General features: G+C 44.6%; 1 protein-coding gene across 6 annotated transcripts in view; it reads right to left on the bottom strand.

Moving 5' to 3' along the window:
- SFMBT1 (Scm like with four mbt domains 1) overlaps positions 1-26084 on the bottom strand; it is a 172512-nt gene that overhangs the window by 46975 nt on the left and 99453 nt on the right. For 2 of the 6 annotated variants that reach the window (XM_054034860.1, XM_054034859.1), the window contains exons 2-4: positions 25627-25680; positions 24714-24870; positions 7238-7332 (exon numbers count right to left, since the gene is read on the bottom strand). In XM_054034860.1, the coding sequence (XP_053890835.1) occupies positions 7238-7332; positions 24714-24741 (123 nt within the window). In that variant the 5' untranslated portion in view covers positions 24742-24870; positions 25627-25680. Of the gene's footprint in view, positions 1-7237; positions 7333-8420; positions 8477-24713; positions 24871-25626; positions 25681-26084 lie in introns of those variants that run through there. The other 4 variants (XM_054034857.1, XM_054034858.1, XM_054034862.1 and 1 more) reach the window with 3 other exon arrangements.

The raw sequence follows: 26084 nt of genomic DNA, 5'->3' as shown, positions 1-26084 counted from the left end.
GGACCAAAAAAAGGGAGTGTGGCTCCCATTTCTGCAGAGGGATAGCAGAAAGGAAACAAGAGAGCCCTCCAGACAGCATAGAAGTAGTTCAGTTCAGTCTGAGTACAGCACAACGAATCATTTTTTAACTTTCCCCCCAAATCCTTTGGCTCATGTGATTGTGGACTGGAATCAGGTACATGTGTTGGAGGCATAAGGTGGGCGAGAAGCGACTGTTGGAGTATTTTGCAGGCCCTCCCAAATATGTCATTAGCTGTATCTGCTTGCTGTCAGCTGTCTTGTCAGCAAACAAACAAACAAACAAAAACAGTTTTCCCTTTACTCAAGTTTCTGTGAAGAGGACATCAAACATCTCACTTTCTGAGATGCCCTACGGTAACACTGATTAGAGTCCAAGCTATATTCAGTGGGATGTAAAACTGGTTTATTAGGAAAGATGGGTGAGCAAGGTTTTTTTTTCTTTTTTTTTAATAAAACACAAAAAATGGATTATATGAAGTATTTGCATGACCAAGGTAAAAGCCTTTTATTGGTTCCTTAAAATATTTCTATATAAATCATTCATCTTGGTGAATTAGGGCTCCCAGAAAGTGCTGAAAACATGACTCATGATATTTCTAACACTGAATGAAAAACTAGGTCTGAAGTCAGATTCTTTATCACATTTTGAAGTTTAGAGGACCATTTACACTAGAACCTCAAGAGTTAGGAACACCAGAGTTATGAACTGACTAGTCAACCACACGCCTCATTTGGAACTGGAAGTACAGTAACCTCTTACTTAACGTCATCCCAGTTAACGTTGTTTCATTGTTACATCGCTACATCGCTGATTTATTAGAGAACATACTCATTTAAAGTTGTGCAATGTTTGCTTAGAACGTTGTTTGGCCGTGGGGGCTTGGAACCAGGGTGGGCCGGCAACCCCCCCCCATCAGTTCCCCTCCACTCCCCCACAGTGCCTCTCGCCCGCTGGCAGCCCTGCGGATCAGCAATTCCCCCCTCCCTCCCTGCACCTCCCGCCTGCAGCAATCAGCTGCTTCACGGCATTCAGGCTCGGCGGTGATGGGGTAGGGTGAGGGGGGAAGAGCTAGGACATCTCCCCAGCACTTTGGAAAGAACAGCAAGAGGAGCAGACGGACGATCCACCCTCTTTCACCCTCTGACTCACCACCTCAACCAAGCTTCACAGTCATCATTGCTGAATGCAGTATTACATTGTTTAAAATAGTTTTAAAATGTACACTGTATATGTATATAATGTCTTCTGTCTGGTGAAAAAAATTCCCTGGAACCTAAGCCCCCCTATTTACAATAATTGTTATGGGGAAATTGGATTCACTTAACATCGTTTTGCTTAAAGTTGCATTTTTCAAGAACATAACTACAACATTAAGGGAGGAGTTACTGTATACAAGCAGGCAGCAGCAGACACACAAAAAAGCAACCAGCAAATACAGTACAGTACTGTGTTAAATGTAAACTATTAAAAAATTAAGGGAAAGTTTAAAAAAAGATTCAACAAGATAAGGAAACTTTTTATGCTTGATTCATTTAAATTAAGATGGTTAAAAGCCTCATTTTTCTTCTGAATAGTAAAGGTTCAAAGCTGTACTAAGTTAATGTTCAATTGTAAACGTCAAAGAACAACCATAATGTTTTGTTCAGAGTTACGAACAACCTTCATTCCCGAGGTGTTCGTAACTGAGGTGCTACTGTATATCACTGTGCCTCCATCTGACTTACTCTTCCACTTTATAGAACCATTATTATTGTTTAGATCTGTGACTGGGAAGGGAAGGCTCATAAGAGGTCACAGAAAATTCTTAAATATTCTGGGGGAAAGTTTACAGAGACTCATCTTTAAAAATCTATTTCAGCATGTAGGGAGGAAATGAGTCTTGAGGTATTACTGACATCACTTCTTTATCCTGCTATATTTTAAGCAACACCCCCCGCAAAAAAAACTTGAAGATCTGAAAAGCATCAAAATCAACTACATACACAAAAATGAATTTCTACTAATAAAAATTAGAAATAATGAATGTTCTAAAAATTCACCTGCAAATTCCATTCTGCCTGCATTTCACTCTGGGCAGTTTCCATGCTTCAGTTAGGCATTTATACAGAGCCTCATTCAGAAGGCAATAACTGCAGCTTCAACTGATGTCAATGGGAGATGTGGGTACTCAGCACCTCTGAAAAGCAGGCCACTTGGGTATTTAATTTTAAACCACCTATATTTGAACATTTTTGGTGGATGGATACACATTTGGGTGCACCCAGGCACACATTTTGCTGCCTCTTGAGGTTATTTGTGGACTATTCATATTTTCAAAGTTCAACAAACTTTTGTATTAAAGTGATAGAAAAGGAACTATTTACCAGCCACAGACTACCTACACATATGTAAAACTGGTGAGAAAAATCTGACTCAAAACACTGGCTTGGGGGAAAAAAGATTTTGAAAGTTCATCATTATGAAGATGTGACAGCTATAAAGATATAGCCAGAGTGCTACATGTTGAAATGGTCAACTTAGAAAAGACAATTACAGCAAATTTTATTCCACCTCTCCTAGGCTTCATATACCTATGCAATGGAGCTCTGAACAAGGTGTGTGTGTGTGTGTGTGTGTGTGTGTGTGTGTGTGTGTGTAGGGGGGTTAGCCCCCTGTTTCAATTATTTGAGTATCTAACACTTGATAGTCTAGTTTGTGTTTTAGAAATATCATTTTTGTGTGGTTGAACTCTTATCCTCAAAGATATTCACCTCATCCATCTTGTCTCTCATCCTATTTTTTTTTTTTTTAAATGCACACTTTTATAAAGCAAAAGAACTGCTCTAGAAGGCAGTGGTAAAAGTCAATCAACAACTGTAAAAGAAAGTAAGTTCACAGAACTACTATGTTAACAAAATCTGAATTCAGTTGTAATGCAAGTTGTTTAATAGAGTCTGCTTAAGCTTGTCTTCAATTAACTTACATGACAAGGTTACTTACTTGGATCAAGACATTATCTTGACCACAACAGGGCACCCATTTAAACAGTGTTTACACTGATGAAATGGGAAGTAGAATTAGAAGACACTTTAGGCCATATTTAAACTAGGAGTATTTTGCCAGTAAAGCAATACTATACCTGCAATGTGTTCATAGTGAGGACACAACTTATACCAGCAAAAAACTGTGCTTTTCCCAGTATAGCTTATTCCAGAACCCACCCTCCCTCGCGACCCCCAGCAAAATATGCTACATTGGAAAAGGGCAGTTTTGCTGGTATAACTGCAGTTTCATCAGGGGCTTTTGCCAGCACAGCTATGTTGGTCAGAGATCACTCCTCTTCACACCCCTGACAAACATTGATATGCTGGTAGAAGTCTGAATCATAACCATGGCCTTAATAAAATTTCGCAAGCATACTGATGAATGCTTGCATTAATGAACACTAACATGCATGTACAGTCAACATAACCAAGTTGCTACATTTACTGACTCAGCCCTACACTGACCCTTGACATCAAAGATCACCCAGTTAAAGTATTGAATCCCATAACAGAGAACAAATAGACAGGAGGTACCTCAGAAGCATTAAGGAAATCCACTTCCAATAACTTTCAGAGTACCAAGGGCCTGATTCCTTATCAAGTTCAGTTCTATAGAAAGTGTGCTCTTCTAACTTGGATTGAATCAGTACTGTAACTCTCAATAAGCTCAGTTCATGCTATAACCCTAACATACTGGAAATTAAAATTCATAGTTCACATTTTTAGAGACCGGATACCTGAACTCTTACTCAGCGATCTGATTGGTAAGTATTATTTTCAAAACGCACGGAATAGACTTTGCAAAGGCTAAAAAACTTTACTGTATATAAAAAGAAAAAAAATCTAAAAGAAAGCATGATCTGAATTTTAATGTTTTCTAGTGTTTCACACTTCTGCAGCACTTATCTACCTATTTTGAGGCTTCAAAGGACTTTGTGAACATCCATGAATATAGCTGATCAAAAGTTGTCAAAATTTTGAACAAACAGGAGTGGGGGGAATTTTGCAAACTTTAATTAAAGTTTCCCTTGCTTTTTGAGAACCTTTATTCATGAATAGAGACTCAACAATCTTATTAAGCAGGTAAATATCCTTATTTTATAGATGAGGAAACAGGAATAAAAAGAGATTAAGGGTCAGATCCTTGGCCTCTGGCCACGAACCACACAGCACAAAGGAGGGAGAAGGGGATTAGGTGGTAGATAGGGAAGTGCAGATGGAGAGCTTTACGTGCAATGAATGTTGCACTTCAGAATGGCTATAATACATGGTGATGGGGATTGAGTGCAGTGGTTAAGGATCGTATCTTTCAGGGCTGGGTGGTGAAGCTACAGATGTTGGAGGCAGCTGGTGGCGATAAGAACCCAGATGTTGGGGAAAGTGGGTTGGAGGTGGGGGCACCAGGGAAAGAGTTATGGGACAAGGGCTGCGGGGGGTGGGGGGGGGAGGAGGAGGAGAGGAGAGATGGGTAGGTACGGTAGTGCTCCGCCTGCATGGCTACCAGCACCTGGATCGAGTCCGCTTGGCACTCCATGATGCTTATCAGCCGATCCGTGCCTTGTTGCTGGAGCTTTGCGCTTTTGTGCCTGCGCTCCTCATTCTGCTGGAGGATCCTCCTTTCACACTCCCTCCACTCCTGAGCTTTTAGATTCTCGTTAAGGGACTGCTGCATTACTTCATGCAGCATGTCTTCTTTACTTCTACGTTGTCTCTTCCTAATTCTTTGCAGTCTTTCGTATGGTGATAACACGGAAGGCTAAGATCTCAAGGTTGCATCTGTAAAGACAAAATGCAACACTTAACAGAGGCAGCATTGTTCATACCAGACAGAGCAATGATCCCCCCATACTTAAGGGCAAGCACAGTCTACACAATAGCATAATTTGCCCAACCCAAAGTAAGTGCACATAACCCACGGGAAAAAGGGTGAGTAAGCACAGGGTCAAGGGGAACTGATTGTTTCATGGCTGTACTGTCCTCTGGGTTTCTGTGCCTTGGGGAGAGCGCAACAGCTGCAGGGGGCCCCTATACTGAACACAGTCCCCACATTTTCCACAGAAGTTCATCCTGGAAGATATCTCACTGCTGAGGGTGACCTGGGAAGCAAGGGAGGGTCTTCTACTGCAATGTGGCTTCCGCCGTGGCCCATATGCAGCTTGCCTGTGTGCAGCAATGGTCCCCTCGCGGCACAGTGGCGCGGACATGTTAGCCTGACTGGAACAAGGACCACAGTGGCTCTCCCAAGAAACCTGTGCAAGCGCATTGCCCAAGTTCTGGCTGAGACCTTTGAAGAAATTACTGAGGCCGATTACTGCGATGTGAGAAAGAACATCAATGCCCTATTCCGCATCTAGGCATGCATGCAGCCCTAACCCTCCTCGCCCCAAGAGCCCGCACTGAATAACTTTCCAAAATAAAAGCTGCTTACCGTGCACCTCCTCTGGTGTTTGTCCTTCCCCAAGCACCGGCCGCCACAACTGGCTTAAAAACAGCTCCTGGCTGCGTGCATCGAGCGATTCCAGGGTGTCTTCCTCCTCATCAGCACCCTCACTCCCGCTTTCGTCCTCCTCCTCCTGCCTTGTTGAACTGGGCTCTGAAGTGTCCATGGTGGTACTCGGAGTGGAGGTGGGGTCGCCCGCAAGTATCACATCCAGCTCTTTGTAGAAATGGGGGGCAGCACTGGTCGCGGGGGGCAGCACTGGAGCGGCGGTTTGCCTTGCAGGCTTTGCAGTAGGCATTCCACAGCTCCTTCACTTTAACTCTGCACTGCAGTGCATTCCAGTCATGGCCCCTTTCCATCATGTCCCTTGATATCTGCCCGAAGATATCGTAATTCCTATGGCTGGAGCGCAGCTGGGACTGGACAGCTTCCTCCCCAGAAACACTGATGAGGTCCAGCACCTCGCCACTGCTCCATACTGGCGCATGGAGGCATGGCCACCTACAAAGATTCGCTGAGAGCACTCCACGCCTGGCTTAGCAAACAGGAAGGGGATTTTCAAAATTCCCAGAGAATTTAAAGGGCGGATCTGACAGTTGGTCACCTCAGGGCAGGGCAATAGAGTTCAAAGTGATGACCAGAGTGGCTAGAACAGGCATTGTGGGACACTTCTGCAGGCTGATCAGAGCGCATTAACAGCTCCAGCGGTGGCACATCAAATGTTATTCCACTTGCTGAGGTAGATTACCAGGAGCGTTCTAGCCGTGGCGTCAGAGCGCTCTACGTGCCTTGCCAGTGTGGACGCATCATGAGTTAGCACGCACTGGGCTGCTTTAATGCACTAACTTGCAAGTGTAGCCATGCCCGAAGTTATGTGAAATGCCTAAGGGACCAAAACTGCAGCCAGATAATGGAATAGCATGGGAGGAGGAAGGGACTTTCCTCTAGTTAAGTTTCCTATGTGGGCAGCAGGGGGTGGCTGGCATAGGAGTCTCTATACCTGCACTGATGCCCCACCCAGGGCCAGATACACAGGCTCTACACCTCAGATTCCAGCAATGATGTGGCGCAATGTAACCACATCCAACACCAGGGATCTGCTGTAAATGATTTACTCATCACCACCCAGGAAGTCAGGGGAGAACCCAGGCATCCCCTCCCACCCCACACCATCCCTGTGCCCTGTGCCCTAAGGGACTCTTTACTGTAATCAAGACAGTGTTTGTAAAGCATAACATAATTCTAGTATATTTTCTGCCAATTCCTTTGCAGTCCATCATGCAATTTTCCCCTTCAGAGCACACCTGGGTCAGTTTCAAATACTTTGTATCCCAAGAACTGCAGCTCCTATTTTCCAGAATACAGCTCCCTTAGAGCACGTTCTCACAGCAAAAGACAATTCACTGGCACACTGCATAGGGAAATAAAGGGATTGGGCAGACCACACTATCACAGAAGGTGCTGAGATCCAGAGTTAATACTAAAGTGCTCAAGAGTCTCTAGATCATTCCATTACCACCAGCTGGAAATGAGGTCACCTCCTGATAACCAAGGAGATAGGAAAATCCAAAGACCAGCAAAACAAAAAAACAAAAAACCATTCTCCACTGCTCTCAAATGTATGTGATCAACAAGTCTTCCATTGGCAAGACAGCTTTTCAGGCATGCTAACTCAAAGAAACCCTATATATTCAGGATGCTGGAAAGAAAAAAGGCGAAGAAGGAGGGAGTTGAGAAACAAAGAGCTCTTACATGTTTAAAAGATCCATGGGGGGCTGCAGTTGCTCCAGTGTCTTCTAGATACTCATCCCAATTGAATTCTGCTTCTTCCACACCAGACCCAGCATCTAGAATAGAACAACCAACCTCAGTCTAGTATCTGACATGGATGTAGTACCTCTCTGAGAAAGTCTGTTACTTGATTTACGACTTTAACCACCAAACTCTAAATATATTTTTGGTTTCTCTTCATACACCACCTTTTAATAGTTTCTATTGTGAATGCATTAATGGAAAGATCAAATGACAAGTCTGTGCCCAGTGAAAAGTAACTTGTAAATTGCAAGGGAATCAGTAGCAGCAGGTGTGGATTTATAGAGGGACTGGTAAAACGTCTATTTAATTAGCAAATAACCTTACTGATCTGCTAGCAATTTTCTAGGCAAGCTTACAAATGGAGCAGATACCAGGAAAAAATTAAAGGGATTCTAAACAAGCTTGATTTTTGTATCACAAACACTAATAAGCAAAGGGGCTGCAGTAGGCACTTTGCAACTTGACTTTACAAAGCATCTGATGAGGTGCTTCAACAAAATCTGATTTGGCAGAGATTCAATCATGGGCTTTGATATGATCACTGTCAGATGGACTGAAAACTAGCTGGAGAATGATACAGAAGCCATCAGATAAAGCAAAGTATGAAATGCTCCAGGGCTTGCTGTTACGTCTGATTTTGAACAACATCTTTATCAGTGATTGGGAATTTAGGCAAAAACGCATCATTTATCAACACTAGCAAGGACAACAGGTTTTCAAATGGATTGAAAAATTAAAATGGAGCTGGGCAAATAATAAAATGGTAATTACTCTTTTCCCTTCAATTAACGGGTATATTTAGGCCAGCTCTAGATAAAAATACTGAGAACGTAAAAGGAGCCTCACTCCATAAAAAAGGCCTGGAGAAGGAAATAGCCCAAAACATTGATATTCATTCATTTATAGAGTTACATTTACATCTGGCACTATTATGATTACTGCTTTCAAACTACTACGCATTTCTAAAGCGCCAACAGTTTACAGACAGAAAAAACAGATGAGAGTTTGCAAAAAAAGTATGTACACGTAATTTGATTCTGGGCTGCATGCAAAAGCTGTCATGTGGCAGGGAGGCTACGGGCCCTTTCCATGGGACATTAGTGAAGCAGTACTAAAATACCTAACAGGATCCTGAAAGACTGTTGGGTGGTTGGACCTTTGATCCACATGGGTGACCCTAGTCCAACGGTCTAAATTTTTCTAGGATACAAGAGCAGACATGGAAGGGTTCAGTGTAGAGGACATGGAGCGGGGATCCAAAATAGCTGCAGCACTAAAATGGAAAACAACAAGCATAGTTTGTAAACTAAGGCCACTTTTACTTCCAAATGAGAGCATTTAAATTCACAGCATTAGTTAATCTAGCTTAATTTTCTTGAGTGTAGACAAGCCCTCAACTAAAAGTGTCCTTCACTTTGGACTATTTGGTATAACTCAGAGACACAAGGTGGGTGAGGTAATATATCTTTTATCAGTCCAACTTCTGAGAAAAACTTTCACGCTTACACAGAACTGACCTGAAAAGCTGTGTAAGCTTAAGGGTTTGTCTCTCTCATCAACACAAGCTGATCCAGTAAAAGATACTACCTCACACACATTGTCTCTCTAACATCTAACAGTTACAACACTGCAAACAACAACAGTGGTACGCCTCATGCAAGGGAAGATCTGGAGTGTTTTGTTGGTGTACAGACTGGCAAAGGAGAGTTCATACTGATGCAGGCACTCAGAACAAAAACAGAATTCTAGATGCATCCAGCCTTAATGATGTCAAGTTAGGGAGTATTCAGAAGATAGCAAGACAAGTGATGAATGGTCTTGAAAGGAAAGATTCGAAGAACAGATTCAATATTGATTGAGTAAACAGTGGCTGAAGAGGGTAAGGGGAGGGAGAAGCACCAAGGAAATGTAAGTGTGTCAACACCAAGGAGAGTGAAGAAAGGAATTAGAGTGGTTTCAAGTGAGCATGGCTTGATACACCATCCAAGATGAGTCACAGGAAACACTGCCTAGTCATGAAGTCTGTTTGACAATGGAACAGCATCTTCAGAGAAGCAGGGAAGTCCCCTTGCTAGAGGCATTTTAAAACTAGAATGGGCAAGAGACACTTGAGTACTTGTAATGAACACTGCAGTGGTAAAGGAATGACAAGATGACTAATACAGTAAGTGGGACCTTCCCATCTCCAATTTTATAACTGATTATATAAACTGAATACCATGGTTGCCTTTTATAATGTAACTAAAAGAACATCAGGGAATTTTATATCTAGTTTGTAAACTAAATGCACAGGAAGAAATATCATTTAGTACCTAGTTGTTATAACAAATATTACTTGTTTGGTAAATTCTGGGTGGAGCTCATTAAGGTTCTTTAGCACTAAGTATTTCCACACATTCAGCTCTTTTAAGACAGGTAATAAACACTCTTGTAGACAGAATGGGTTGGGTAGAGAAAGCCACTTGTCCTATAAGTGATGAAACAGTAAGCTTTTAAAACCATCTTATCTAACCCATTTACATCATCATCTTATCACACCTTTCTGCCCTGAAAGCCCACATAAATTCACTTCTTAAGCAATTTTTGTTCATTCAAACATAAAAAGGCATAGGCTTGTCCAAAACGGAAAGCTGGAAAATTCTTTATGTAAAAAACACAAAGAATATACCAATAATGTCTTCAGTCTAACTATGAGGTTCCTTTTTTCTGAACTGAGTAATAGTGTTAAGGGAGATGTTGAAAGGGTGGTACTTTGTTTTAAAGCACTTTAGCGGTAGATATTCTATAGTGCTAGAAAGTGGGATTTCTTCCAGGTTTAGAAAAGCACATCTCATTTGTTGATTGCACTTATTTGTTGATGGCAATACCTGCTCCAAAGGAACCTACCCCCAATCCGATTTTGATAATGGAAATAATCATAAGCTTTGAGAAGCTTTAGAGTTCAAAATGCTCAGATACTGAATATGAACTCAGTGGGGAAATGGGGTCATGGTTACTGGGTGAACCCTTAGGTGACAGGCCTTCCTTCCTACCCCCATTTTGGGTGGAACTAAGGGGGCCAACTACTCAGACTGGATCACTGGGCTACACCTGATTACCAACCATATTATAACATAGGTCCAACTCAGTTTTGGTACCGGTACGAGTTTCCCTGAAGGAGGTTATGAAAGGATACGTTTGCAGTGATACAGAAACAATATCTACAAAACAAAGCATTATTTATTAATCTCTCAAAAGGTACAAAGTACAATTAGCCGGGGGAAGCAAACGGCATCTGCCTATAGCATCTATGTCTGTCTCCCCGTGTGACTTTTTCTTCCTGTCAGCTTTTCATTGACACAGTGGCGAGCATCTCCCAGCTCACCCAAAATCCTTCCCTTTCCCAGGATCGTTGAGAGTTTAGAATTCCCTTTGATCCCAGACAGCCTTGGGCAGAGTAAAACTAGCCTGGATGGAGTCAGTTTCTTCCCCTTCAGTGGCCCAGCCACTGTTATCTGAATGGAAGATGTGTACTGGAGGTTGCCTGAAGCTTGCCTATGAATTTCCTTATTTACAACCTCCTTTGATTTAAATACATAGCCAAGTAACCCTTCATAACCAAACAGAGGCCTGCAACTCAGAAATTTCCCGGTTTGTCACAAATGGGTCCTTATTTTGAAGGCACTGGTTGAAACCTGTAGGCAATAGCTCCCATTTGAAGACAGACCTAAAACAAACTACTTTTGAACTGGCTAATATATTCAAAGCAATCAAAGTGGTTTAACATGGGAATACTAGATGGGTTTTGAGACTATGCAGCCACACTAAACTCACTGCTGAGCTGCTTGCAGCACCAAGTCTTCTATAATGATGATCATCAGATAACTGTCTAAGGGGCAGTTAAGCTCCTTAGAAGAGGCAGAGGTCACTTAACACACTGAAAGGGTCAATTAGTTTATGTTGCTACCTAATTATTACAAGGAACTCCAGGAAAGAAGCAGTGTTTGCCTGCTTTTTTAGGGCCTTGGCTACACTTGCATATATACAGTGCTGTGAGTGAAACCTGACTTGGTGCAGCTGAGTAGGGAAAGCGCTGCAGTCTGTCCACACTGACAGCTGCCCAGCGCACTATCGTGGCCACATTTGCAGCATTTGCTGCAGCATTGGGAGCGGTGCATTATGGGCAGCTATCCCACAGAGACCTCTTCCCATTCTGGCGCCGTGGGTTGTGGGAACAAGGTGTGAGTGTGGGGCATTCTGGGTCCTGTCCCAACCCCCTGTGATGCATCGCTTCGCATCCCAGAAATGCCTTTGTTTCTGTCCACCTTTGGCGCCATCTTGCAACGGTTTCTGTGCAGCGTGATCTGTTGTCTGCGGGAAATGGAGCCCAAACTGCTGAGGCGTATGCTGACTTATCTCGCCAACACGTCACGTTTGGCTGTCGAACTATTCCTTAAGATCCAAAGTGAGAGTGAGGATGAGGAGTCAGACGATGCTATCGAGCCGCATAACGCGTATGACACGAAATTGCTTGTGGCATTCACAGACATGCTCAGCACTGTGGAACGCTGCTTTTGGGCTTGGGAAACAAGCACCGAGTGGTGGGATCACATCGTCATGGAAGTCTGGGATGATGAGCAGTGGCTGCAGAACTTTTGGATGAGAAAAGCCACTTTCATGGGACTGTGTGAGGAGCTCGCCCCCACCCTGCGGCACAAGGACACGAGATTGAGAGCTGCCCTGCCAGTGGAGAAGCGGGTGGCTATTGCAATCTGGAAGCTGGCAACTCCAGACAGCTACCGGTCGGTCGCAAACCAGTTTGTAGTGGGAAAGTCGACCGTTGGAATCGTGTTGATGCAAGTTTGCAGGGCCATTAATTGCATCCTACTCAGAAGAACCGTAACTCTGGGTAACGTGCAGGAAATAGTGGATGGCTTTGCACAAATGGGAGGGGCGACAGATGGGACGCACATTCCTATTCTGGCACCACCCCACACAGGATCCGAGTAGGTTAATCGGAAGGGGTATTTCTCTATGGTTCTCCAAGCGCTTGTGGATCACCGTGGGCGTTTCACTGACATTAACACAGGCTGACCCGGAAAGGGGCATTATGCACGCATCTTTTGGAACACTTGGCTGTTCAGGAAAATGCAGGCTGGAACTTTTTCCCCCAGAGCGGAAGATCACGGTAGGGGAAGTTGAAATGCCCATTGTCATTCTTGGAGATCCCACTTACCCGTTAATGCCGTGGCTCATGAAACCGTACACAGGGAGCCTTGACAGCAGCAAGGAACGGTTCAACTACAGGCTGAGCCGGTGCCGAATGACTGTGGAGTGTGCCTTTGGCCGTTTAAAGGACCGCTGGTGATCTCTCTATGGGAAGCTGGACTTGGCCGAAAATGACATCCCCGTGGTTATATGCATGTGCTGTGCCCTCCATAATATTTGTGAAGGGAAGGGTGAAAGCTTCACTCAGGCATGGACCTCTGAGGTTGAACACCTGGAGGCTGAATTTGCACAGCCAGAGAGCAGGGCTATTACAGGGGCCCAGCGCGGGGCTGCAAGGATTAGGGATGCCTTGAGGGAGTAATTTGAGGCTGAAAACCAGCAGTGATATCTGGTGCCCTGCACGGGAGTGAAGTGCAGTAGTTCCAATCTTTAGGAATCAGTGTTTGCTAAGCAGACAAGCAGACTTGCAGTGCCTGTTTATTTCCTGGGCTAAGAAGTCTTTTACTTTATGCAATAATAAAGAATGTTTTCAAAGCCAAAAAATCCATGTATTGAAAAGAAAAAAAAAAATTAAGGGGGTGGAGTGGGGAACGGTACAATCACAGATTCGCGCATGTCAGGTCTGGTGTGCTGTGCAGTGAGTGCTGCACTTCAGGATAGCTATACTGCATGGTGATGGGGGTTGAGTGCAGAGAGTAAGGGTTGTGGTTTTCAGGTCTGTGTGGTGAAGATACTGGTGTTCGAGGCAGCTGGTGGTGTGAAGAACACGGCAAAGTGGTTTGGAGGTGACAGTGGGGCACAATGGAAAGAGTTTTGGGACAAGAGCTGTGGGGGGGGGGTGTTTGCGCTTGCAGTACTGCTCCTTCTGCATGGCTACGAGCTCCTGGATAGCGTCTGCTTGGCGCTCCAGGATGCTTATGAGCCGATCCGTGCTTTGCTGCCGCTGCACTGCGTTTTCCTGGCGGATCCTGCTTTCTCTCTCCCTCCAGTTCTGTGCTCTCTCTTTACTAGATTGCCGGATCACTTCTTGCAGCATGTCTTCTTTGCTTTTTCACTGTCTCTTCCTGAGTCTTTGCAGTCTCTGAGCAGGCGATAAGAGGGTTGGCTGAGGTCTCAAGGTTGATGCAGCTGTATAGGCAAAATGCAACATTTAACAGAGGCAGCATTGTTTATACCAGACAGAGTAATGATTCCCCCCACACTTAAGGAGTAGAAAACACACAGGATCTACACAATAGCATAATTTTCCCGTCCAAAACAGAGCACACATATCCCACAGGAGCCTCAAAATGGTGAGTAATGGGGGCTGATTGTTTCAGGGCTGCACTGTCCTCTGGGTTTCTGTGCCTTGGGGAGAGCCAACAACTTCAGGGGGCACCTACACTGAATACTGTTCCAACATTTTCCACAGGAGTTCGTCCTGGACGATATCTCGCTGCTGAGGGTGACCTGGGAAGTAAGGGAGGGTCTTCTACTGCAATGTGGCTTCCGCCCTGGCCCACATGCAGCTTGCCTCTGTGCAGCAATGGTCCCCCCACCACCCCTCGCGGCACAGTGGCGCGGACATGTTAGCGTGGCTGGGACAAGGACCACGGTGGCTCTCCCAATAAACCTGCGCAAGCGCATTGCACACGTTCTGGATGAGACATTCGAGGAGATTACCGAGGCCGATTACTGCGATATGATAAACCACATCAATGCACTATTCTGCATCTAGGCATGCATGCCTAACCCTCCTCTCCCAAAGAGCCCGCACCGAAAAAAAAAATGCTTACCGGGAACCTGCTCTTCTGTTTGTCCTCCACCAAGTACCGGCCGCTGCGACTGGCTACCTTCCTCCTGGCTCGAGAAGAGCTCCTGGCTGCATGTCTCCAGGGATTCTGGGTTGTCTCCATCCAGCCCACCACCCTCACTCCCGTTTTCCTCTTCCTCCCCCCCCTCCACCGGCTCTGAAGGGTTCATGATGGTGCTTGGAGTGGAGGTGCGGTTAACCCCAAGTATCGCATCCAGCTCTTTGTAGAATCGGCAGGTCACAGGGGGGAGCACCTGAGCAGCCGTTTGCGTCGCGGGCTTTGCGGTAGGCACTCTGCAGCTCCTTCACTTTAATCCTGCACTGCAGGGTGTCCCGGTCATGGCCCCTTTCCATCATGTCCTTTGATACCTTCCCGAAGGTATCGTGATTCCTACGGCTGGAGCGCAGCTGGGACCGTACAGCTTCCTCCCCCAAAGACAGATGAGGTCCAGCAACTCGCCATTGCTCCATGCTGGGGCCCGCTTGGTGCGTGGAGGCATGGTCACCTGGAAAGATTCGCTGATAGCACTCCACGCCACGCTGAGCAAACAGGAAGGGGATTTTTAAAATTCCCGGGAAATGTAAAGGGTGGGACACATGGTTGGTTACCTGAGGCCAGGGCAGTAAAGTTTGAACTGATGACCTGAGTGGCTAGAACAGGCATTGTGGGATACTGCCGAATACTTCTGGAGGCCAGTCACAGCGCATTGGGCGGCCACACTGGCGCCGCAGCAGCAGCGCAATACTCGCTATTCCTCTCAGGGACATGGAGTACATGCAGTGCTGCAACCACGGAGATACAGTGCTGCAAATGCCTTGCCAGTGTGGATGGGGAGTGAGTTACAGCGCTGCAACTCGCAAGTGTAGCCAAGGCCTAGGTATCATATGCCCACTATTACAGTTCTGTCAGAAAGAGTTCTGAATGAACTGGAACTGAGAGTTATGTCTATTTTATTTTGCTAATATACATTGTCTGCTCTAAGCTGCATATGAGCTGTTCACTCATCACACCTGTAGTAGAAAACCAGAAGCTATTATCTTCTACATTATATTCATATATCACTATTTTCAGCAATGCATAACAAGCACAAAAAATTACTGAAACTGAACTGTAATTACAAACTTTTACTCTCACTTTTGTGGAAGTGAGTTTAATACTTTCTCTCCAATTTTTATAACTAAACCCTGAATGTTGTACTGCTTTAAACTCTAGTTCACCATGTGACAAATCTGTCTGCCTTGTACCCATGTACTGTCTTTCTACAGTGCTGAAGTTTCCAATTAATTTACTGTAGCTGTTACTGGGTGAATAAGAAACATGAAAAGCTTATTGAGTAATTTCCCATGCTAAAATGCCACAATATGTTAAATGGGGAGAAAGGTAACAATGGCGGGGGGAGGGTGGTAAATTAATAGCTATATTATGCATGAATATATTCAGTGAACAAGTGTCTTAATTTCTGCATTTAATTTCAGAGAATTCAGAAATACAGTAGAACCTCAGAGTTACGGACACCTCGGGAATAGAGGTTGTCCATAACTATGAAATGTTCGTAACACTAAATAAAGCACAGTTCAGGCTCCAGCTCCAGTAGCTGACACTCCAGGCCAGCAGCTTCCTCCCCGGGGGTTGGACTTAGTTTGCAAGCTAGTCCCCCTCTCAGCCAGGGGAGGGGATGAAAGCTGTGCAGACCCCAGCGCTGCATCTGCTCGGCTGGCTCCGGCTGCCATGGGCTGGCAGCGTCAGCGTCTTCACCTCCTAGCTGTAAGTGACTGTCACATGCATGGGAGTGGGGATGAGGGTGGTAACAGGCAGCCCAGATGTGCCTACCTCTAAGATGCAATACAGGTACTGTACAGTATTTGCTTTCTTTTGTCTCTTCCGTTGCTTGAAGTGTCCAGTTGACCAGTCAGTCTGCAACTCTGGTGTACGTATCTTTGAGGTTCTACTGTATTTAGTAAGTTTGGCTGAAGTCTGTCCCACTATGAAGGCTTAAGGTAATAGGAAACAGTCAAATGTCAGCATTCAGTTGCTGTTTTATTTTTTGGCAAGGTAGTTATGACTGAGTAGGGCCCCATTTAAATTAAATATTTTGATCTAATCAGTTGGTGCATATAGGACCAGTTGAACTCAATTTGCATTTCAGGGTTTATTATTTAATGGGTTTACTATTTAATGTACTAATCAGTTTGAATTCAAACAATACAATAGAATCTTATTTATTTGTACTAATGGGTGATACCAACTGTGAAAAACTGAAAATCAGAAAGGTATTTAGGCATGGCTGTGCTCAGCATTGCAATGCCTAACTGGTTTTAGAGCCTAAATTTCAGGAATTAGAAAAAGAAGTGGGAAAAGACAGCTTTTTTTTTTGTGTGGCCAAATTACGTGTGTGGATTAGTAGTGTCAAATCAGCACAGTACTATTGTAGATCACTTACTACCCAAAACTATTTGCATTAGTGTTGTATTCGGCATCAAATGTTTCCGCATTAATTCTGTCATCTTTTTGACTATCCATCCTGTGATACAACAGGAACATAGGAATATTGAATTCTATCACCGGACACTGTTAATCTGTGAATAAGGTGGTGAAATGTGACAAGTTTCATTGAAGTGTTCCCAAGGAATGAATTCAACTACAGGTGCTCTGCTTTAAATTTGGACCTTTGCCCCATGTTAATTCTCATTGCCAATAACTTCCATGCATAATTAATATGGTTTAGTTAGAAGACTGTCACACAGAGACAGTTAAGTACATCATACTACAGTGTGCAAGACCTGCAATTAAGGCTAACTTCGGACTCTCTCAGTCTACAACTAGGTTTTTCAATCTGGTTTTAACTATGGTTAATCTCCTTGATTAATATAATCAGTTAGGCCATGATTAAGTGAAGTCAGGTTGGGATTCTGGTACCTGAAAAACAAAATGACAAGAGTAGGCATTGTCTTTTCCTCCTGTGGCATGGGGGAGCATCCCATCTCTCTTATAACTGTCCACATTCACACACTGGAAAAAGAGTTGGTAGGAAAGAAAATAGCACAGAGGCTATTTTCAGTTATCTTAAAGGAGGACAGGTAAAGGAGAAAACAATTTTAAAAAGTCATACATAAGAAAAATTAAATCAGTCAAAGGAGAAGATGAGGGGGTGGTCCCAAGAAAAATCTGTCACATGTACATTTACATTGTAGCAACCTACAGTTTATAAACGAACTCAATGTGCTATGAGTGCAGTAAGGGGACTAGGGTGCGACTAAAACCAGTGTGATTGAACTCCTGAGGTTAGCATATCTTGTTAGTTTTATTATTTGCTTTTTCTGTGGGGGTAAAGATTTTCAATTAACTATTTTGTTAACACTTCTGAAGAGAGGACGAAGGTGGAAATGTCTTTTACAACAAGTGACTGAAGGAAGGACCTGGCAGAGGTATTAATTCACTATATTCTGTTTATATTTTTCAAAAAATAACAGTTATTCTCAAATAAATAAAGGTGGATAAATAATGCAAAAATAAACATGTCTTTAAATTTTAAAATAAGTTTGCTTTGACTATGTGACCATGTTTGCATCTCGTATATTTAGTTTGTGAGCATTCCAATAATTGGGGTATTAGCAAAAGTGTTCATTTAAAAGTGAATTTCAAAAGTTGCATGTGAAAGTATTCATGGAAACGCAATTTGAAATTCATGCCAGAACTTCTCACGTTTACTGTATTCAAAACAATACTATGTGATTCAGACAAAATCACAACCAAGTAACACCTTGAATTTAGAATATTTGCAATTGAGCCATAGAGAATGATCTATGGAAAGACAGAAGATTCAAAAAACAGTGAACTGTTTACAGACATTCCATAAGTAGCAGAGGCTAATAACACTTACCTTTTTTTTGCAAAATAAAAATCCAGTGTGTGATTTAGTGCACAGACATGGGTTTTTAACCTCTGTACAGCCTTAACATGTTATGATCTATTCAGAATCAGATAACTATTTTTACCCTCTCCTTTTTGCACATGACACCGGTTTATGCAAGTGCTTTAGAAATCTTTGGCTGCTACTGCAAAACTGGTTTGTATATGCTGGGTAACACTTACCCCACTTCTGTGTTGCTCTTTTTTGCTCATCTAAGGCCTGGTATACACTACGAGTTTAGGTCGACTTTAGCAGCGTTAAATCGAATTAAGCCTGGACACGTTCACACGATGAAGGCCTTTCTTTCGACTTAAAGGGCCCTTTAAACCGGTTTCTTTACTCCACCTCTGACGAGGGGATTAGCGCTAAAATCGGCCTTAGCGGGTCGGAATTGGGGTAGTGTGGACGGAATTCGACATTATTGGCCTCCGGGAGCTATCCCACAGTGCTTCATTGTGACCGCTCTGGACAGCACTCTCAACTCAGATGCACTGACCAGGTAGACAGGAAAAGGCCCGCGAACGTTTGAATTTCATTTCCTGTTTGCTCAGCGTGGAGAGCACAGGTGACCACGCAGAGGTCATCAGCACAGGTAACCGTGATGGAGTCCCAGGATCGCAAAAGAGCTCCATCATGGACCGAACGGGAGGTACGGGATCTGCTCGCCATATGGGGAGATGAATCAGTGCTAGCTGAACTCCGAAGCAGTAAACAAAATGGCAAAATATTAGAAAAGGTCTCCAAGGCCATGAAGGACCGAGGCCATAACAGGGACGCACAGCAGTGCTGCGTGAAAATTAAGGAGCTATGGCAAGCCTACCACAAAGCCAGAGAAGCAAACGGAAGGTCCGGGGCAGAGGCGCAAACTTGCCGCTTCTACGCGGAGCTGCATGCCATTCTAGGGGGTGCAGCCACCACTACTCCAACCGTGTGCTATGACTCCCTCACTGGAGAAACACACAGGGAAAAGGGTTCGGGGTACGAGGAAGATGAGGATGGAGGTAACGTAGATAGCTCACAGCAGCAAGAAAGCAGAGAAACCGGTTTCCCCAACAGCCAGGATATGTTTATCACCTTGGACCTGGAACCAGTAACCCCCAAACTCACCCAAGGCGTGCTCCCAGACCCTGAGGGCACACAGGGGACCTCTGGTGAGTGTACCTTTGTAAATATTACACATGGTTTAAAAGCAAGCATGTTTAATGATTAATGATTCATTTGCCCTGGCAATCGCGGCCAGTACAGCTACTGGAAAAGTCTGTTAACGTGTATGGGGATGGAGCGGAAATCCTCCAGGTACATATCCAGAAAGCTCTCCTTCATGTACTCCCAAAGCCTTTGCAAAAGGTTTCTGGGGAGGGCTGCCTTATCCCGTCCGCCATGGTAGGACACTTTACCACGCCAGGCCAGTAGCCCGTAGTCTGGAATCATTGCATAACAAAGCATTGTAGCGTATGGTCCCGGTGTTTGCTGGCATGCAGACAACATCCATTCCTTATTGCTCTTTGTTATCCTCAGGAGAGTGATATCATTCACGGTCACCTGGTTGAAATGGGGCAATTTTATTAAGGGGACATTCAGAGGTGCCCGTTCCTGCTCGGCTGAACAGAAATGTTCCCCGCTGTTAGCCACGCAGTGGGGGGAGGGGTGAAGTGATCATCCCAGAGAATTGGGTGTGCGGGGAGAAGGGGGTTAGTTGGGTTTGTGCTGCATGTTAACCCGGAAACCGCAGCCCCTCCTTTTACATTGCAAACCCATTTTAAATGGCCAACCCAATTCATGCTTGATATGGGAAATGAGGGCGCTGCTGTTTGAAACCATTCCCACATGTTAAGAAGGTTAAAAAAGCCAAAAGACTGTGGCTTACCATGGCTGCCTGCAAGCCGAAATCTGTTGGCTGGCTCTGCATGAGTGATCTCTCACATGAAACCGGCAGGCCCTCACTATAAGAGGAAAAATGTGACCTTGTAACGAAAGCACATGTGCTGTGTAATGTGAACAGCAAAATTTAACGTGAAAGAGTGTACCCATTGTTCTCTAAAATGTGTCTTTTTTTAACCACCTCTCCCTTCTCCTCCACCAGCTGCAAATGTTTCTCCTTCACAGAGGCTAGTGAAGATTAGAAAGAGAAAACAGAGGACGCGGGACGATATGTTCACGGAGCTCCAGATGTCCTCCCACACTGAAAGAGCACAGCAGAATGCGTGGAGAAAGTCAATGTCAGACTTCAGAAAAGCACAATATGAACGAGAGGAGAGGTGGCGGCTGAATCACAGGATGAACAGAGCAAGTTGCGGGGCTGAAGATGATAGGTGGCGTCAGCTTGCAGACAGAAGTCAAGAGTCGATGCTCCGGCTGCTGGAGCATCAAACTGATATGCTCCAGCGTATAGTTGAGCTGCAGGAAAAGCAGCAAGAGCAGAGACCGCTGCTACAGCCCCTGTGTAACCAACAGTCCTCCCCAAGTTCCATAGCCTCCTCACCCAGACACCCAAGAACACAGTGGGGGGGCCTCAGATGATTGCCCGAGCATCAGAAGGCTGGCCTTCAATAAGTGTTAAAGTTTTAAACTGCAGTGTGTCCTTTTCCTTCCCTCCTCCCCCACCCATCCTGGGCTACCTTTGCAATTATCTCCCTAGTTGTGTGATGAATTAATAAAGAATGCATGAATGTGAAGTAACAATGACTTTATTGCCTCTGCAAGCGGTGCTCGAAGTGGGGAGGGGAGGGTGGGGTGGTTGGTTTACAGGGAAGTAGAGTGAACCGGGGGGGGGGGGGGGGGCGGCGGAGGGTTCATCAAGGAGAAACAAACAGAAGTTTCACACCGTAGCCTGGCCAGTCACAAAACTCGTTTTCAAAGCTTCTCTGATGCGCACTGCGCCCTGCTGTGCTCCTCTAACCGCCCTGATGTCTGGCTGCGCGTAATCAGCGACCAGGTGATTTGCCTCCACCTCCCACCCCGCCATAAATGTCTCTCCCTTACTCTCACAGATATTGTGGGGCGCACAGCAAGCAGCAATAACAATGGGGATATTCTTTTCGCTGAGGTCTGAGCGAGTCAGTAAGCTGCGCCAGCGCGCTTTTAAACGTCCAAATGCACATTCCACCACCATTCCGCACTTGCTCAGTCTGTAGTTGAACAGGTCCTGATTCCTGTCCAGGCTGCCTGTGTACGGCTTCATGAGCCATGGCATTAAGGGGTAGGCTGGGTCCCCAAGGATCATGATAGGCATTTCAACATCCCCAACGGTTACTTTCTAGTCCGGGAAGAAAGTCCCTTCCTCCAGCTTTCGAAACAGAGCAGAGTGCCTGAAGACGCGAGCATCATGTACCTATCCTGGCCATCCCACGTTGATGTTGGTGAAACGTCCCTTGTGATCCACCAGGGCTTGCAGCAGCATTGAAAAGTACCCCTTGCGGTTTATGTACTCGGTGGCTTGGTGCTCCGGTGCCAAGATAGGGATATGGGTTCCGTCTATGGCCCCACCACCGTTTGGGAATCCCATTGCAGCAAAGCCATCCACTATGACCTGCACGTTTCCCAGAGTCACTACCCTTGATATCACCAGGTCTTTCATTGCTCTGGCAACTTGGATCACAGCAGCCCCCACAGTAGATTTTCCCACTCCAAATTGATTCCCGACTGACCAGTAGCTGTCTAGCGTTGCAAGCTTCCACAGGGCTATCGCCACTCACTTCTCAACTGTGAGGGCTGCTCTCATCCTGGTATTCTGGCGCTTTAGGGCAGGGGAAAGCAAGTCACAAAGTTCCATGAAAGTGCCCTTACGCATGCGAAAGTTTCGCAGCCACTGGGAATCGTCCCACACCTGCAGCACAATGCAGTCCCACCAGTCTGTGCTTGTTTCCCGGGCCCAGAATCGGCGTTCCACGGCATGAAGCTGCCCCAGTAACACCATGATTTCCACATTGCTGGGGCCTGTGCCTTGTGAGAGGTCTATGTCCATGTCAATTTCCTCATCACTCTCGTCGCCGCGCTGCAATCGCCTCCTCGGCTGGTATTGGTTTTGCTTTGGCATGTCCTGGCTCTGCATATACTCCAGAACAATGCGCGTGGTGTTCATAGTTCTCATAATTGCCGCGGTGATCTGAGCGGGCTCCATGATCCCAGTGCTAGCTATGGCGCCTGGTCTGAAAAAAGGCGCGAAACTAGTATCTGACGGACCAGGGGAAGGAGGGAGGGAGTGCCAAGTGACGACATGGCGTACAGGTACAGGGAATTAAAATCAAGAAAGGTGGCTGTGCATCAGGGAGAAACACAAACAACTGTCGCATAGAATGGCCCCCCCAAAGATTAAACTCAAAACCCTGGGTTTAGCAGGCCGTTGATTTCACGGAGGGAGGGGGAAGCAAATGAATACAGAACAAATCTATTTTTTACATCTTAAGCTGGCAGACGACGGTGCAGCATGACTGATAGCCCTCAGCATCTTTTGGGTGCTTGGCAGAAAATACTGGGCGCTTGGCAGAAAATAGCATACTACGACTGATAGCCATCATCATCGAGACTGCCCAGGTGCCCATGATTGACAGCCACTGCAGTACGACGACGACGGATACCAGTTGTAATATACCATCTTCTACCAAAAGGCAAGGGGCTGCTGTTGTGTGCAATGCAGCCCCACGTCTGCCAGCACCCAGATCGCCGATGAAGGCTACCAATCATACTGCACCGTCTACTGCCAAAAGGCAATTAGCTGCTGCTGTGTAGCAATGCAGTACCATGTCTGCCGGCACAAAGATGATATATGGTGACGGTGAGCTGAGCTGAGCTGAGCGGGCTCCATGCTTGGCATGGTATGTTGTCTGCACAGGTAACCCAGGTAAAAAGGCGCGAATCGATTGTCTGCCGTTGCTCTGACGGAGGGGGAGGTGCCTGACGACATGTACCCAGAACCCCTCGCGACACTGTTTTGCATCATTCAGGCATTGGGATCTCAACCCAGAATTCCAATGGGCGGCGGAGACTGCGGGAACTGTGGGATAGCTACCCACAGTGCAACGCTCCGAAAGTCAACGCTAGCCTCGGTACTGTGGATGCGGTCCGCCGACTTCATGCACTTAGAGCATTTTATGTGGTGACACACACAATCAGCTGTATACAACCGATTTCTATAAAACTGGCTTCTATAAATTAGACCTAATTTCATAGTGTTGACATACCCTAAGTATACTTCAGAGGGAACAAGGTTGGCAGCAGGCTGTCTGTCTGTGATCATATTTCATGGTCAGGTAAAACATTTTTGCATGCATTGTATGTAGTCTTTTTTTGCATTGTAACAGTAACAGTAATTATACTTTCCTAAAGCAATGTAGGAAACTACAAATAGCAATGGTAAAGGGAAAATATTTTCTTGGTACTTTTCCATTAGGCAAAGAGAAATGTGGACGGTAACCTGGTCCAGTGGTTTGACGATGGGACTAGAAATCAAGGTTAAAGACTACCCAAAGCTCTTATTATTTTATTTGTATTAATATAGCTCCTAGAAGCCCTAGTCCAGGACCAGACATTGGTGCCACGTAATGTACAAAGACAGAGGAAAAGGATGGTCCTGGCCAAGGGTGCCAGAACAGGGGTTGGGGGAGGGTATGGCTCCATCACTTTTAAAAGTGGGGGGGCTACACATACATATACGAAGCAAAATAAACTTAAAATATACTCTCAATACAGGTGACTTTAAACCTTATTAAAATATGTAGAATCTGTTTGGCCCATACAAGGTTGTGCTTAGGTTTGTGTGGCCCTCCTGTGTAATAAGGCTGGGCACCACTGGTGTAGACACAGCCTAAGTACAAGACAAGAGACAACAGATGGGTACAAGCAAATAGAGGAGTACAAGGAAATGAGACAATATTGGTCTGTGTGATAGGCAATGATCTCAGCACACCAGTGGCCTAACTTAAGTGTTTTTTTTTTTTGTTTTTTTTTGTAGGCATCATGGCAGAGGGCAGTTTTGAGGAGGGGTTCAGAAGAGGATAATGAGTGACTGAAGCATACCACTCAACTTTTGTAGTTCAGCTTATACAAGGATAAACATTAAATAATTTGGACTTACTTCCAAGGGTATCGGGAGACTTAGTTTATATTTGCTGTGTGCTTTAAGTGTGCAAAATATTTAATGTAATTGCTCTGCCCTTTTCACTCTCCCACCACCAGACGAGCCTTCTCTGTTCTAAAATCGAAGCAACATACGTGAATAGCCCATATTTTCAATACAAAGGAAAAGCTCACTTTTTAAAATATCATTTATTAACAAAGGGCCAGATTATTGTTTCCTTGGTACTATTTGGGGACTAAGGCACTACTGAATATATGCAAGGAAATTGGAATCTATCCCATTGTAATTGTAATGTGAAGCTACTCCCTTATACACAAAAATTAGGTCATGCACTTTTACTAAAAACATTTGCTGATCCTATTCAGCTTGGCTGTAACATCTCTGTGCAGAGAGAACCTCTAACCCTGGGCTCATCAGCGGTACTACCTGCATCATGCTGCTGTTCTCCATTCATTTCCACAGCAATCCAGCAGTAATGCGCAATAGCAGGAAGTCTTGGGAGCCAACCCTGTCACTGTCTGGTGCTCATGTGCGGTTTCCCACCTTTGCTTCTACAGACATCCAGGGAGTTCAAGCAAGAACACTAAAAAAAGAAAAGAAAAGAAAGGAAGCTCAAAAGCTTTAAAAAAAAAAAAAATCATCACTTTTTTTTCCAGATGCAAGACAAGTGTTTAGCTTACTGCTGAGGAACAATAAAGGGGGAACTGTTCACTTTCACATCTTTTCAGCTAGTGGCCCTCATTTTTCTCATTAGTAAGGCCAATTTGACATCATGAATTTGTGTTGCGATAACACATACAAAAAAATCTGATCCCCAACCCACCTTCAAAACAGATTGCAAGAGCATGATAGATCCCAGACAGCAGCATGTGGTATGGGACTGAGCAAGAGATATGAACTAGCAGCACAGATTTTTTTTTTTTTTAAACTACAACTGTTTATCAAACCATACATATCACATCTGTAATAACAGCTCAACTCCTCTCCTGTTTCCAATGGAAAGGCTGGGCAGGGCCATCTTCTGTCAGTTTCTTGACTTTGATACCTAGATTGCCAACCACTTCAAGCCAATGCCCATTTTACTGATGGGAAACTGAGTGGGGTGAGTGACTTGCCCAAGGTCACACAGAAAGTCTGTTGCAGATCAGGGACTTGAACTCAGGTCTCCCATGTCCCAGATCAGTGCCCTAACAAAAAGGCCATCCCTTCCTCCCTCTGATCACAACTATACAAATGAAATGGACAAGTAACAGCACTTAAGTCAGTGTAACTGAGATCAGAATTTGGCCCACTATATGTCCATTTAAGAATATTTATTTTGAACATTTTAGCAACACACCTTTCATAAGTCTTCAAAGGATTCAGAAATGCTGGTCTTCTGTCACTTTAGGAGCTACAATGTTATTAAACAAAAAAAACTGTGTGAGAGTTAATAAAGCATCTGACTTGCTGTACCCAAACAAATAGTGAGAACTCTGTTTTTCTCCGACAACTGCTTAAAGACCTTAGCCTATGAGCCATCACTTCCTCACTTTAACAGGATCAACAGAAATAAAACTAGCAAAGCTATCTTGCTGCGAATAATCTATTAGGTCTATTACCTGAATACTGTGCCTTTTTATACAAATTTAAAAAACGGTTACATTTCCATGCACCAGGATGGAGTACTTAATTGCCTTTTCATATATATTCTTTTACCAGATCATTTTTAATGATTTTATTATCTTCCTTTATATTTGATGGTATTCCTTTAGCAATTCATTTAACTATTATATTTCACTTTGTGATGCACAAAAA

The sequence above is a fragment of the Malaclemys terrapin genome, chromosome 7 (genome assembly GCF_027887155.1).
Source record: "Malaclemys terrapin pileata isolate rMalTer1 chromosome 7, rMalTer1.hap1, whole genome shotgun sequence".
Lineage (NCBI taxonomy): Eukaryota > Metazoa > Chordata > Testudines > Emydidae > Malaclemys > Malaclemys terrapin.
Note: the sequence above shows the minus strand (reverse complement) of the source record. Positions and strands in the feature narration are given on the sequence as shown.